Source organism: Argiope bruennichi, chromosome 8, assembly GCF_947563725.1.
Source record: "Argiope bruennichi chromosome 8, qqArgBrue1.1, whole genome shotgun sequence".
Lineage (NCBI taxonomy): Eukaryota > Metazoa > Arthropoda > Arachnida > Araneae > Araneidae > Argiope > Argiope bruennichi.
This window is the reverse complement of record NC_079158.1, coordinates 70476377-70493137: the sequence shown is the minus strand read 5'-3', so window position 1 is coordinate 70493137 and position 16761 is coordinate 70476377. Positions and strand designations below refer to the sequence as shown.

Here is a 16761-nt window from a genome sequence, read left to right as displayed (position 1 = left end):
TCCTGTTTGCATGCTCCTAATTTTGGAGAAAGCAGTTGATCAATTTTGATTTCATCTTTATGGTTGGAAGTGCTCGGCAATGCAGTGTTCATCTGGTGGACGAATTTCTGTAAAATGAAAACCCTCATTAGAATTATGACTAACTATATCCCCAGATCTAAATCCTGCAGAGCATATATAGGATGAAAAAGAAAATACTAATTATCTTTAAATCATACCGCACATGGAAGCGACATTTCTGGTAGAAAAATATCGGTTATCAAAAAGACTTCTCAAGAGTCTCAATTCCTAATTTTTTCCCAATATAGTGTCCCAAATAAAAGTGGTAAATTTTGTAAATGCCCAAAGCAAAAAATCGCAAAAACGTATTCATGCAAATTGCAGTAATGTTTTCATACCTGCGATTTCCTTACACGGACTTTTGTACTCTCTGAAGGTAGGAATTTTTCTCGTTGATTTCTTAACACATTTTTCATCTGAACACTTTAAAAGCATCGTTTTTAGGCACTGAAAAGAGGTGCTTGATTTTTCTTTCTTTCAGTTCATTTTATGAGAGCTGTGTTGCTGTAAAATTAAATGGCCCCTAACATTTACCCTTTTTTATTAACTAGTATTGGAACCTATGCTTTAGAGTTTTTGCGCTCATTTGGATTTTCCATAACTATCATATAAATTTTACATTATATAAAACTATATTATACCTAATTTTATTAACTTTTATAGTTAGTTCTGTGGAGAATCTACAAATATGAAACTTCTGTTCTCTAAGGTGTAGGTACACACTATAAGATTTTTTTTTTAATTTTAACTTTAAAAATCCAGTTTTTTTATAGTAGGTCATTAATATGTGTTTAAACTCGTTTCAGCGAGAAAAAACCATATTGCACTAATTATTAATTAATTAATGTTAAATGAGCTAATTAGCATATTTTTTGAAACAATATATCTTAAATTCTAATTTGTACAGACACACAATTCTAGTTGGTAATTAGGCCCAATATTAGTCTTTATGTTGTCATAAAGACTAATGAAAACAATGATTTATGAATCAAGATATAAAAATATATAGTTTTTGTAACAAATTTTTCATTAACGATGAATAGAAAAGCCGAGATTTTTTCTGTAATTTTAACTTTTAAATAGCTATTAAAAATTTATTTCTGTAAATATAACTTTGATTGAGGCACAAAATATCCAGTTTTAAACAGATAATTTTGATATATAAATAATTGTATTTGGTTAATTTCTTGTTGAGTTATGATTGTTTGAATGAAGCAACATAGTGGAAAAAATATCATTCTTCATAAAATGAGTTTTAAAGAAACCGAAACTAGAGTTTTTAGTGAAAGCATCTCAAGAAAAATAATTATAACTCTAGAAATATTGCGAATATTGATACCATCTTCGTATCGTTTGAAAGCTAAAGGAACAGAGAACATTTTGAAGCAATAAAAAAATATTCGATATTTTGAACGATTTTCGAAGATTCAAGTGTGTACGTACACCTTAACTAATGTATATCTTAATTGTTCTGCACAAGTTAAAATATTAGAAACATAGTCTATTTAAATATTTTTAAAAAATTCTAATTCTTTCAGACTTGTATGTGTCATTTTAAATATTGATTGTATTTTGACAAAAAAAAAAAATGTGACAAATGAGGTCTACATTTTTTCAGGTCGTGCCCGCTCTCATGGAGAAACTCGGAGGACTGTGTGGCTTTTATTCTGGCAAAATGGAAGACGATCAGAAGAAGCCAGATGGAAAATTGGCATTCACAAGTCGAGAATTTGGCGACAGCTGGGCAACTGATGAAGATACAAAGGACTGCGCTCCCCTCATTTGTCCTCATGAACTGATGTCGAAAGCATTGGATCAATGCAACAAATTAAGGTGCTTCTACTTTTTTAGAAAATTGTCTTCATAATATTGGATACTTGTGGACATTTACGACTCCCTAGGTTTTATCGCCAAGGAAACTAGACTTGTTGGCAGTATGGCTGCATTATGTATAATGGGGCTTGGCGATCTTTATGTAATCTGAAAACCCCAAATAAAGAGAGAGTGTAAATATCTATAAATATTTAAAATTTAATAAGAAACATGATGTAACATATATTTTAATATATATATTAGATTATATTCAGATATTTATGGTCAAAGTATCACATTATCACAAACTGTAAATGATATTCATTTTTAATCGAATTAAAACACATGAGTAAGATTTAAATGAAACTTATTTCTGCATGTCACAAATTTATTCGTCATACTTGCTGGTTTACTTTTTGGAGTTGTCTATAAGGCACGCGTTTTAGTTGCTATTTGAAGCTTAAGTGCTTCATACTGTTGAATTCACCAAAAAATAATTTTTTTAAATTTCAATAAAGCTTAGTTTTAAGGCTTAGGATAAGTTCATATATTCCAGTAAACATTCATGTAATGCCTGTTACTATAAAATATTATAATTTGATAAACAATATTATTTAATAAGAAATTTTTATAAGAATATTTTTAGAAATTATTTCATATTTTGTTACTAGTTATTATTACTTTAATTATTTAATATGAGTATTTTGTTATAAGAAAAAAAAATTGTTGAATTTTTGAGCGAAAACGCTGTAAACTTCCTTTCGTTTAATAAAATGTTTTTAAAACATTTTGTGAACTATTTAAATGGTATCAAAGATGCTATTAAAAACGTAAATATGCAGTTAATTTGTTTTCTAAATTTCGCGATATTGTACCTTCACTCTTTTATTTATCTTGTAAATTACACAGATATTAAACAAGATTTTTTTTCCTTAGTTTTCAACAATGGAAGAAAGGAATTTATATATCCCATTAAACAATGAAAGCACTTTAAATTTCAGGACCACATTGTAATCTGTTGTCAGAAATTTAGCAAATAAATATTTTTTTTTTAATTTGCCAAAATTCAGAAAATTTCGCATGCTTATTAAAAAGACTTTTCTTTAAAAAAATTTGAAATAATGTACAGTTTATTTTTCTACAATAATATTTTCGGAAGTTATCGTTGAAAAACGCAAAAATCCAGATTATTATTTAGTTAATTAAAATTATAATTATACTTACTTCTAGATGCACATTCGAATGCTCCAAAGTATATTTGTACCAAATTAGGTAGCTGTAGGTCAAAGAGATAATTTATAGCGTGCTAACACATATACATTCACTTTCATTATTAATAGACATCAAGGTAGATTAATTGAAATTTAATTTACCCATAACATTTCTGGTTAAAAAGCATACTGAAATCAACTGGTTATCAAAATTTAAGTGAAGTGTAACAACTAAACATACTATATTGTTATAATTCGCAATATCAATATTTTCTATATATAGCATAATGCAAAATAAACACTTCCTGATCCATCTTTCATCTGACTCCCATTTTAACCCTTTCTAGGGCCGTGGAAAGTATGCTTCCCACTAAATTGATCAATCTTGGTATGAAATTATGTAGGTTGGCATAAGTTCTGACAAATTTTTTTAGTAAGTCAGAAACTTAGATGCTTCAGTTCTTTATCTCAGACAAAATGATGTGTTTTGATTTGTTACTTAATTATTAATTAACCAAATTAATTAATTAATCAAATTAAATTTATATAATAAGCTAAATGAATCCCTTTTCTTATTCTAATTTCAAGCCTAAAAATCTTCTAACATAATATGACTAGAAAAAAATGGCCCCTTAAGGGTTCAGGAAACTAAAAACCGAGTGCCACATGCCCAAAATCGCGAATGGCTTCCGCATTTGAAAGCAAATAGAACATATGGTATTTTTTTAAGATTCATATAAAGAATACCTTTATACTTTCAGAGACGATCCATTCAAGGAATGTAGCAAGACGTTACAAGTGGATCATTTCATTGAATTCTGTATGGGTTCGACATGCGAATGTATGCTTCACAAAAATGGCTCTGAAAAATGTAAGTGTGACAGTTTCCAGACATTTGCGGAGGCATGTGAGGAAAAGCACGGGCCAGCTGCTGTACGGAATTGGAGATTCATGCATGAATGCCGTAAGTCACGTCTATAAATCTCCTTTAAATGTTTATTCATTTATTAACTAATAAGAAATTAAAGTAAGCAAAGATATTTCAGTAATAGGAGTTGTACTGTGAGTCTTTTGACTTTTTCGTATACGCAATATTAAGAAAGTTTTGTCGAAAAATTCGAACTTCGAGATTTTGATGAATATCTATGTTTTAGATCTCTCTGAGTGTCTCTCTGTCTTTAACAAAGATAACTCAAAAATGCTTTAAGCTAGACGGGTGAAATTTGGTATGCGGTTTTTACATCACATTTATAGAGGTCTATTAAATATTGAGGCAAATTTAATAAGATAACTATAAAATGAAAAGAGCTAGATAAACAAAATACGGTTCACAAGTAAGCATCTATAGTGTAGACGTTTGCCAAATTTTGAACTATATTCAAAAAGGGTTTGACCATCTCTTAGTCTGTACTTCCAGAGACATGTAAACGCAATGATTTAAACATATCAAATTTAGCTTCAGCAGTTATAACTGCAAGTGTAATTTTGAATTAAAATTTTGTTTCAATCGGTTGATAAAAACGTATCTAAAGAACAAATTTAAATTTCAGACCCTATCAAATGCATGTCATGGATTAATCATCGAGAATATCGCCAAGGATGGCATAATAGATTCAGTAAAAATGCTAAATTCATGCCAAATTTTAATATTTCGTTGCTGTTGTTTCTTATGGCACTTCCCACAGACAAGCCCGCTGTTCGAAGACAGCCGATTTAAGCTTAAGGAGGACCGCCTCTTGTTTTTATCGTAGAGCCATCTTGGACCAAGAGTACGACTTGACTACTCATTCGCTTGCACAACCCCTTTTTACAGGAAGGCAGATTCACACATCTCACAGATAGAACAGGAAGAAAACTATGCCCAAACCGGGACTCGAACCCGGGACACCCAGATCACGGAGAAGACACGCTACCCCTAGGACGCCGGCATTAATATGATGATGATGTCGCGTCCGCGTTACCACGGAAAGGGGGCAGTAGCTTCCGAGGGTAAAGACCCGGAGCATCCTAGCGCAGAAATCTGGCTTCTAGCTGATATGAAGATGAAACTCGCCCATTCGCTTGTACAACCCCTTTTTACAGGGGGGCACATTCACACACCTCACATATAGAACACAGATGAAGAACATCCATGCCCGAACCGGAATTCGAACGCAGGACGCCCAGATCACGGGGAAGATCCACTACCCCTATGCAAGGACGCCGGCTAATATTTTGTAACTATTGTATGCCAATGCCATGAAAGGTGTTCTCTGGCATGACAAGTTAATTAGAGAATATGCGAGAACGTTTTGGGAAGACCACTCAAGCTGGTTCTATTATACAAATGAAAACTGAGGATTTTCATTTCTATTTATTTATAATGTTTCATCTTAGTTTTTATTGCATTTTATATGATATCTAATCAATCTTAATTTTCATTGTTTTGAAGCAAGAAGATAATGAAGGAAAAGTAATTGGAAAAATAAATTATAGTAGCGCTCAAAGAGTGCCACAGTTTCCTCAATCTTACAATTGTCTGTAACGTTATAAGCCTTCATTCTATATACGATATCTAAGAAAGGATTTTATTTTCATTGTATGCCTTAGAAGATTATTAAGGTTTCAACACTGGAAAATTGTTGCTCTTGGTAACTTGTCCTTTCTGGCTTTCTATAAGAAAATATTACAGCGTTTCTTGTCAAAAGCAATCTCAACTATCGTTCACCAGCTGTTTTTTTTTTTTTTTCATTGCGTTTCATATATGCAGTTTTATTATTGACTACTACAGAACTGGTGCAGAGATGAAAAATAGATTGCTCGAACTCCATTCTTGGTCAATCCATTGTTCATCTTTGAGGCTTTTTTTTAACCCCCGGAGAAGGGCACTTCGAAAAGAGGATGAAATGCTTTCGGTATGGTGGTTGGATCTCGCTACTCTGGAGAGTACACAATAAGGTGGGGGATCTGGCTCCTGCCATCGATGACAGGACGTACTTCCTTCGGGAAAGGTCGTACCGTGACCGGTGATGGCCTTTAGGACTCAACCACAGTTCCCGCCAGTGTTGCTGTTGCTGCTGCTGCTGCTGCGGTCGGGTCATTCAGTTTTCTTTATCCGTGTGCTTTCGAGCTGCTCGGAGAGTCAGTGATATGATTTATATACTGTTTTAAACAAATGTCTTCTTTTTCAAAAAATATTTTTATTTAACCATACAGAGCATCAAATTTGAATTTATTTTTCCTGTTCTTTTTAAAAGCCAAACAATGCACAATTGAGGTTTTAAATCCGACCTTAAATACTTTACATAACTCTAATTAAAATCCTTTCTCTTTCATAATCAAAAGGTTATTTTAAACTTTCATGATCAGTACTTTCATATTTTTTTCTGTCTTGCACCCTACCATTATTATAACCTGTAAAAGACCTCTATAGATAGAGGCCGCGGTGGCCTGGTGGTAAGGTCTCGGCTTCGGAACCGGAGGGTTTCAGGTTCGAGACTCGATTCCACCGAAGAACCGTCGTGTAAGGGGGTCTGTTGCACGTTAAATCCGTCCTGACCAAACGTCCTCCCGCCGGTGTGGTGTGGTGTGGTGTGGTGTGGAGAGGAGGGGTGCCAGCTCAGGTGTCGTCCTCGTCATCGGACCGCGGTTCATAATGACGAGGTCCATCCCAAAATAGCCCTAGTGTTGCTTTAAACGGGACGCTAATATAACTAAATTAAACTAAACTAAACTAAACCTCTATAGATAATTATATTTCTCGAACCAGTCACCCATGATGAAAGAAATTATAGTTTACAGTTTGTTTCAATCGAATTGTCCCGAAATAAATACAAAATAGAAAATTTATTGATTTCTGTTAAGGTTATAATCCAAAATGGGCCTCTAACTTTGCACCCGCATATATTACTGGATAAGAAGGAAAGGATTTGAAAATTTTTACACAGTATTTTCGTGTTTAATAAAAAGCTGTTATTCTCAGGAAATAAGTTTAAATTAAGAACTTGCACTTACTAAAAATACATATACAATGAGTTACAAAACATAATAATAGTTTAATTAGAACAGGAATAAATTTTAAAAGTTCTAATTTCCATTTTTTAAAAAAATTTTAGCATTTGATTTTACTTAAATAAGTGGTATATAGAAGGAAATTACTGATAAAAACATTCAGATCAATATTTGCATTATTTTTTGAAAAAATTGACTTTGTTGAAAAAACAGGGACATCGAAAATTTCCAATAGGTACTTTTTATCATTCAGAATTCGAGCATCGATCGATAAGAAAATTTCTTCCTAAAAACATTGCTCTATGATTGCAAATGGTATCGAAATAATGGAATTAAAAAAGTGCTGAAAATGAAATCTGAAGTAACATTTTGTTTGAATTTTCTAGACTGAATTCATTTTCCAAATACCATTCCGCTTGCGGGAATTTACTTTTTAATATTATTTTAGAATCTTTCCCCCACAAAGTAGCACTTTCTCAAATTTAATTTTCTCTATTTTTTTAGTCATTATATCTTTTGAAATCGTGAAACAACATTTTTAAATTTATTTTTTTAATTCTCACTGATGAAAAATTGCTGATAGGAATTTTCGACGAACTTATTTTTTTTTTCCAACAAAATTGAATTCTACAAAAAATAAATATGCCGTTATTTATTTGAAATTTCATCGGCTATCCTCTTCTATTTATCACGCAAATTAAATGGTAGAAATTTAACTAGAACTAAAAAAAACTGTAAATTATTTTTATAATTTAACGCACATTTTTAAAATTTATACCATATTTAATTATCATTTTGCCTTTTAGCACATTATATAGGTATATTTAATACATATAACTTTTTATTAAAATTTTTCCACTGAGATTAATAGTTTTTAAATGCCAAAAATCATATTCAAACTTTTATGCCTTCCCACTCTAATCTGTAACATATCTGGTGCATATTTAGAGGCCTGTTTTGGATATTCAAATCAACAACTTTAACTAATAAATTTTTAGAATTATTAAACTTTTTAAAGTATGTATTTTTTCTCATTTTGTTATTTTGATAACAATTCGGCTGTATTATTATTCTTTAATAAATTGTTACTAGTCATGTTCAATCTTACAAACGATATGTAATAGGTTTAGACACCAAATTGTAGTGCGCAAATTGGAATGCAGAGAAATTTCTCAAACAATTCTAAAGTTTGCAAATAAAGGGAAAACATTGTTCAAAATTTACAATTTTTACAAAAATAATTCCATAGCTATATTCATAAACAAAACCTGAGTGATAAACAATAATAGGTTTCTTCTAAGTATGATTGTCCATGCTGAGATAAGGGTTAGTGATCCGATATACAAAATACAACATCCTCCTGTTTATAATTTTTAGTTTAAAAATTTTAGCATTTTTTTCATACTTTTTATCCTATTTCATTCATTCTCCAGTATTAAGAAGAAATTATTGAGTATTTCGTTAATTTTTAACAATATTGATTCATGATGTTGAAACGTTATGATATTTCAAGAAAGTTATTTTTTTTAGATACAGAATTCACTTTAAAATATGTGTATAGTTATTAGTAAGATAAAAATAGTTTTTAAAAAGTCTACTTAGAATATTTAATTCGCTTGTTATAAAATATAATATACATGTATATATACATATAATATACAATGTAACGTGTTGATTAAAATCGTGTTATTTTAATTTCAAATCGCATTTATAGTAACATGTAAATGAATTTATGTTTTAGACATTATATATATACAACTTATTAGAGGGATTTTGCAGATTATTTGCTTCCATTAATGTTAAAATTCCCATCTGTATCCAATTACAGATTCACTTCATTACCTCATCCTCATGACGACATAATTGAAAATTGAATTCGAAAAGTGCATTCGATTCAGATGTTAAACAAACGCATAATGCGATATATTTCATCATCGATAATTTAATCTCTCATTTTCTCTAGGATTATTAATAAATCGTTTGCGAATAATTCCTATCAGTAACTTTCAATATGCATGTGTATTGTACCAAACGATAATTACATTGTCTGAGAGTGACGTCATTAGTCGGGTACATTGTCAACATTCATAACATGATACGAGTGTAAATCTTATTAAAACTCAGTATTTGTTGTCCTCTAGAGATGGATTTAGTTATGATTGCTGAAGTTCGTATAGTGAAATATTTAACAAGTTCCTTTCGAACATGGTGCTTTGTTGAATGTATTAAACAATTTGTATATTTGGGTGTTGCAATGGCATATATTTTGTAGTTGTAAACAGAATATTATTAAATTATTAATGTAAATTTCATCCCATATAATGATTTGATTTATGAAAATGAAAAAGAACGAAATTTGTTTTCTTTTACGAGTATAAAGTGATATAATATTAAGATAGTATTAAAAATTAAAATTTGCAAATGCTTTGACGTGCAACTAACAAATTAGTTTTAATGTTCTATTTGTAAGACCTTTATTAAGTGCCTATGACAGGTAATAAAATGTGGCAATAGTTACTGCGAATTGATTAGTTACATTTAAATTAAAAATAAGGTTAAAGATGTCAGGACTCTATGCAATTTTTCTCCTACAATAAGAGTTCTTTTCTCATAAACTAGCTCTTTCAATAACTCTTAACTTTAAAAAAGCGGTCCCAAATTAATAGAGCATTATTTTAAATTTATAAGAATTACGGCTGTATATTTAAAAATCGTCGATGTATAGTTAAAAGTGATGAAATGCAAATAATATAATAGCTGTTTTAAAAAGTCACCTCTGTGATAAAAGAAAATTGTTAATAGTATATGTACAGCATATATTATGTATTGACAATGCATAGATGTGTTTAATTTTTCCTTCTTAAATAGATACGTTAATATCATTTGTTCTTATAAAATGGGTTTTTTTTCTTGATAATTTTTAGCTGTATAACGGCAAAATATTAAAAAAAAATTAATAATTTTAAGAAAAATCGGCTTTTAGTTTCTTAATAAGAAAATGTAATTAAGTCAACTAAAAAAAATAAACCTTCATTCAAAATACCGTAACATAATAATGTTTCAGACTTAATTCGCCGATCTTAAGTTCGTCTGGCTTTATTTCATTAGCCGTCGTATCCACTGCATAATCATTTTGGCATCAAATAATATTTATTAAGAATGCCAGCCTAAAAACATCATATTAATAAAAGTATTAGTAAAAATTCTGCTTTAAAGTTAATTCGCAAAAGAAAGCAAATTTTAGAAATCAAAGAAATACCCGGAAAAAACTGACTTCTGAAAAGTTAATTATAGCTGAATTTTAAACTGTTGTAAAAATAATTTGGCAGGCATCATAATTCAAAAATTTATTGAAGAAAATGATAAAATTTCGATTTATTTTAATTAATTAAAAATAAAATAAGGCAATTTTTAAAAGATATTTTCTTAATAATACTGTATGTCCAAGAATTTAGTACATGTCGAATCTGGTAATTTTAGTTTCAGTTATCTACTTCGTAAAGAGTTAACAGATTCCTGAGAAAATATATATCTGTTGGAGACGTTGTGATAAATTAGTGAGAATTTAAGATTAGTATTACTATAACCGCACGTGTTTAATATCTAATAAATGAAAAACAATAGATAAGTAAAACAATTAATGAACACAGAAGAATTCACTATGGGAATATAAATTATAGAATCTAAGTCAATATTTATAAAATACTGGTAACTGTGAAAACTGGATTCAAAGAGGTGAAGCCAGTTTTATTTAGCTGTTCCATTTCATCATAATCTGCTATTTTTTTTAAACAAACATTTGCACATTTTTAATTAGCTTAATATGTGAGATTCCTTAAAAGTCTATGCATAATTGTCCCTATATTCCATTCAACAACGACGTAAATAATAATATTATTTAAAAAAACATTAATAAAGTTTTTTAGTTAATGAAATTGATATATATCAATCTCATGAACACAGAAAAAAATACAGTTGTGCATCGCATGATTAATCCGCTGGCATGAGCTTGCAGCTTAAACCGTGACTTCATCTTGATGAAAGCAGGATCACCACAAATCTAAATAATATCATTTCGGTTAAAAAGCGGTAGATAATTATTATCAATGCAACATGATGATGACTTTCACAACAAGGCTCATTTATCAATTTACCTCCAACATATTCATCCTTTTGATACTTGACAAATTACTTTGAAACAAGTTTCGTCTAAAAAGTTAGTTACAAGTAACGCCATAAATTTCAAGATTTATGAACATTTTTCTCTTTGTTATAGATATTCCATTTTTCGTAAATGAATAATAATACCCATTTTCTTTGATTCACCTGACTAGACTCGGAATGCCCTCCCGGAATGGAGTGGAACGACTGCGGTCCATCCTGTCAGCTGACGTGCGATAGCTCTTCAGATACCACACTGGAACAGTGCTCTGATAAATGTGTGCCGGGATGCTTCTGTCCCCCTGGAACCGTCCTTAATGAAAACAAATGCATACCACCAGAGCAATGTGCCGATCGTAAGATTTATATCTAATATCTATTACAACTTCTGTGTTTGGGAAGATGCTTTATTTCACTTCCATTCGTTGCAATCAAACCCATTGCCATCAATTATGAATGAATTCTTAGATTTGAAGAAATTTTTCTATAATATTAATTTTGTAGGAATCGATATTTTTTCTAATGTATTTATAGTTTTAATAATTATGAGCAGATATTCAGCAGGAAATCAATTTTAAAACATGCTTTTGATGTTCCAGATGTTTTCGCAAAACCATTCTAATAAAAATATCTTTCAGATTGAATTAATTTATTATAAAATAATAGGTTGAGAAAAGGATTAAAATTGCTTTGATATTTAGAAGGCAACTTAAAAGAATGTTAAGAAATTCTAAGACATTTCAAAAGAAAAATATCAATTAATCAAAAAAATGCTTCATTTCACTTCCATTCATTGTAATCAAACCTATTGTCACCAATTTTGAGCAAATTCTTATATATGATGAAATTTTTCTGTTAGGTCAATTTTTTAGAAATTTAGAATTTTTTAATATATTTATAGTTTTGAAAACTATGCGTATATATGCAATTAAAAATCAGTTTTGATGCTCGCATTTCGTGGTCCAGATATTTTCGCAAAATCATTCAAATGAAAAAAAAATTCTTCAGGTTTAATTATTTTATTATAAAACAGTCTGTTGCGCAACGAGTCACTTCAATTTTTAGAAGTAACTTAAAAGAATGTTAAAAAATTGAAAGAAATTTAAAAAAAGAAAATTAAATTAATTCAAAGAAATCTCCCGATATTTTTTAATAAAAATCCAAAATTCCTAAAATTGTAATTGATTCTCTTTTAATTGCATAATTTCATCCAGTTAATGGATATATGATATGTAGATATCTCCCTTCTCGGATTCCTAAAATCAGGTAATTTAGTTGTAGAATTTGGCAACTTCTAAATAACAAGGAATTTCATCTCTACTGTTAAAGACTGGAAACAATGAAGAAATAAATTCAGCTTGCAAATGAATGCACTGAAGAAAGTTTTGGAAGATGTTTAAAGAGAAAATGAAATAATTTTTCATTTTGTCAGTTTGCTTGAGATTATGTCATCGATCAGAGCCATGAACAGAACCATCTTCTTTACGAATAAATCTGAATAGTTTGTCTTTAAGATAATTCTTATGTATCTGCAATTAAATCTGTATTTACCATTTTTCACCCTTTTATCATTTTCAGTTTCATTTCAAAATTTCAGTTTCAGTTTCATTCATTCATTATCAGTTTCATTTCAAAATTGAATTTGCTTTCTTAATGCTATCAAAACCAAAATATCAGCAGGAAATAAAATAAATAGTTAATGATAAGGTAAAATCTCAGAAGAAATCTAATCTAGAAAAAACTAATAAACAGAATTTAAATTTCATTTGTTGGATTACATATTTAAAAAAGATTAAAGGAGAATCGAACTTCATTATAGCATGCTACTGTTTTAGTCTTCATTGGTCTGTCTATATTTGTGTTTTGAATAATTTACTCTTAATTATATAGGAATGATAACGTGCATACAGAAAAAAATGTATCGAAAGTGTCATATTACAGAACAGTCATATATTGTATATATAACAGTAAAAGTATTCATGAAGAATTTGCTTTTAAATATTTTGAAAAACTTTTTAAAAGATGAATTTTTAATGTATTAAATATATATATCAAAAGTCTGGATTGTCAAAACAAAGAATCACCAAAACTTGAGGTGTGGACAGAAATACGCTATTAAATTAAAATTCTAAGCATATTTGTAATACCTAATTTTTTTTATATTCTGAATAATTACTAATTTTTTATTGCTGTTATTGTTAATGATATCAATTGTAGCTTTATATTCTTCTCCTATTATTTTCTATGTTCTTACGCTGGTACAAATTTTGTTTCTACCACTAATAATGATTGAGCTAAAAAAGCACGTTAAAGAAATTAAGGTAAATAATAGTTTCGGGGAGTCTGTACTTTTAATAAATCTTTTGCATCTCTAAAACCTAATGCATCTTATTCGTGCTTCTCTTGCTCTTTCAGAAGCCTGCACGGGATTCGGCGACCCTCACTTCAAGACTTTCGATGGTTTCTTCTTCCCATTCCTGGCAGAAGGCTCTTACCTCATCGTAGGCAATAAAGAAAATGATTTTGTCCTGAATGGTGTCTCAAGGAAATGCAGCCTCTTTTCACGCAATACCTGTCTGGTTGGTTTGGAAGTAATCTATAAAGGGCACCAAGTCATCATGAAAAAGAATAAAGATGTAAGAAAGATAAGATATAACCTATATAGTATTCTAATATATATAGCAGCTTCATGACTTACTTTTCTTTTTTAATTTATCTTCAAATGATATCGCTGGATACCCCATTACTATTTAAAAACATTGCAGGGTTAACACGTGTATTGTCTAGGTATTCAGACGACTGCTGTTGAGAGACGAAAAATTTCCGTTAAGGTGAGTTTACACTCGGACAGTAGGCAGCGCATTGGGAGAAAGGCTGAAAAATGCTGTTCGGCCCATGGCAACAACATGCCGCTGTATTGTTTTTTTTTTTTTTTTTTTTTGTCACAGCGCATGCGTATGTACAATACAAAGAATTTTTTTTTGCTTGAAAAAAACTAATTACTTATCATAGATTAATTCCAACTTTTTTTGCTCTTTGTTCTTACTAATATGAGGTTTTGTTTTTTTGCTTGCTTTTTTCATTTTATTTACAATTTTTTTTTCTATAGTTTTGCACAATTTCATATGTTGAACCTTTTTTTTATTTTACTATGTTTCTGTGTCATTCTTTGTCATCCATCATTTTAATACGATACGCGGTGAAAAAGAAAATTTCATGGATGCCGAAACTGTTATTTATAGCCATGGAATGCTTGAATCTTATGAAATTGTGACAAATATAAATCAGTCCCTTTCTGCAGATGCATTGTCTTACTGGCCGTCTTATAACTGGCTGAGTGTAAACCCACCTTTACTAGGAAAATCTAAACAAACCGGAAAACTGTTCATTAATATTGATACAAACGGTATGTCTAAAAGTAGAATTAACTAATAATACTTCTTTAAACTTATTTAGTGTTAATTGTAAGCATTACTTTTTCTTTTTGCCCCCATTTCACCATCAAGTGCAATATAAGTACTTAATAAGACATAATAATAATTTTCATTAAATATTTCAAAAAATACTGAGACAACAAACCTCAAATATCATTGGTCAGATGACTCGCTATCTGTGAATCAAAAAGCGAAAATGCAATATTTACATATTTTTTCTATATAATAGCTAGATAATATAAAAATTTTCAAGCAATTTTATCCGAATAAGAAAAAATTTATAAACTAGTTATACTTTAGTATAACTTAATATTCAAGTTTTCGGGCAGAGTTATAATTGGTCTTAAGTTACACAGAAATTCCAAAATATTTTAAACAATGCTGTTTTAGCAAAGCAAATCAGAAACAATATCTTATGCCTCATTTTTCTACAACTAATTACTGCAGTGTCTCTGCATAAACAAACTGTAAGATTCGAATTCTGGCATCAAATATAAATAAATATAGTTTTTGTCAGTGAACCCGAAATTTGTAAAGTGATATTCTGTTCTTAACGGCTTAACTACGATTATTTTTTTAACTTTATAAATATCAACCATAAATAATAGAACTCTGATGCAGTTTTTGTTCTTGATTTACTTGTGTTTTCTTCTTTGTTTCTTATACAAGCTTTCTAACATTTTTTTTAATGTTCCAATAAAAATTAATAGAGAATAAGTTCACTTTTTAAATTATAGAAAGCGCCTCGATATACAATAATTTAAAAATTTATAATAAGTGTAACATCAGTGGTAGAAAACCACACTGCAAAAAAAATTTTTTCTTACATCAGTAATAATTGGCAGTAGTAATTCGAGGATATGCGAATATTTAATACAAGAATTAGTAATATAAGCTATATATATTTATTTGCATCCGAACACTACGTCTACATCTCAATAGATTGCGAAAAATTATCCCAAGCGTGAATATATGAATGTGATCACTAAACGATAATATTTTCATTCAAAAATATACCTTTTAAAACTGAAGTGAATGGCTTTACAGTACATGGTTAAAGGATTGCGTTTCATTCGTGCATAAAGAATTTTAATACTTTTTGAGAACTTTCTGCTTTGCTGCTGAAACTTGTATGCCTGTCTAACTTGTTGATGCATTTCCTAGCCGCTTTTATTGTCTCTTTTTATTTGTTTTTTCATCTATTATTAAATATTCAGAGTGGGAAAGTAAAAAAAAAATTATTTAAAAACATGACTGCAGAAATATTACAATCCTAATTGGCGAGCAGCAGCTGTAAAACATAAAAGTTTAGAGAAACAGTTCATTTTATATTAGCATAAACAACAGGAAAGAAAGCAAATATCAGTCCTATATGAAGAACAAGAAAGGAATATTTTAGAAATCGATTTCTCTACTTAAGATGATAAATAACGTCCTTTCTTTTCTTTTTTTACTATTTGATAATCTAAAAAAAAAACTTAACAGCAGTTATTCAAAAAAAAAAATAATAAATAAATAAAATAGAGCATCTGTTTCGTAGGAGCAAAAACAAATGGCTGTTTAAAAGGGAAACAGCTGTTATGCAATTTAATATAAGCTTAATACATGCATTCGTCTTTAACTTTAGAAAAAAAAAATCACCTTTTCTTTTTCTTAATTTTGGAAGATGTGAAGTATGCTGCTTAACTATAGTTAGATCACAGATTCCACCAAAATAAAATGAAAATTTTGCTGACTCATTTAACACTTAAAGCATTCTAATTAATAAAAAAAATTAAGGATTCTAAATTAAAAAAATAATAATAATAAAATGTAAAAATCGATTTTAGCTGTTTAATTTTTTTCCGTGGTCATTTTATTTCTGTTTAAAATCTATTTTCTTTGCGCCATGATTTTATTCTATGCAACATATAAAATATTAATTAGGTAAATGTGCCTAAATTTTCTGCATCATTAATTCTTTTTTGGAAATTCCAAAATCTACAGGAGCATTGGAATTTTAAAGACGAATTATACTCATAATATTATGCATAAAAGTTTAATAATTGCTAATGTATAATAATATTACTCATTTATACTGGTAAACATATAAT

The 16761-nt window shown here is 29.4% G+C and overlaps 1 protein-coding gene across 2 annotated transcripts in view; it reads left to right on the top strand.

Annotated features, from left to right (window-relative positions):
• Window positions 1–16761, top strand: part of LOC129981119 (uncharacterized) — a 472677-nt gene that overhangs the window by 417617 nt on the left and 38299 nt on the right. For both annotated transcript variants that reach the window (XM_056091801.1, XM_056091800.1), the window contains 4 exons: window positions 1679–1893; window positions 3845–4047; window positions 11408–11590; window positions 13650–13870. In XM_056091801.1, coding sequence (XP_055947776.1) covers window positions 1679–1893; window positions 3845–4047; window positions 11408–11590; window positions 13650–13870 — 822 coding nt within the window. The remainder of the gene's footprint in view (window positions 1–1678; window positions 1894–3844; window positions 4048–11407; window positions 11591–13649; window positions 13871–16761) is intronic.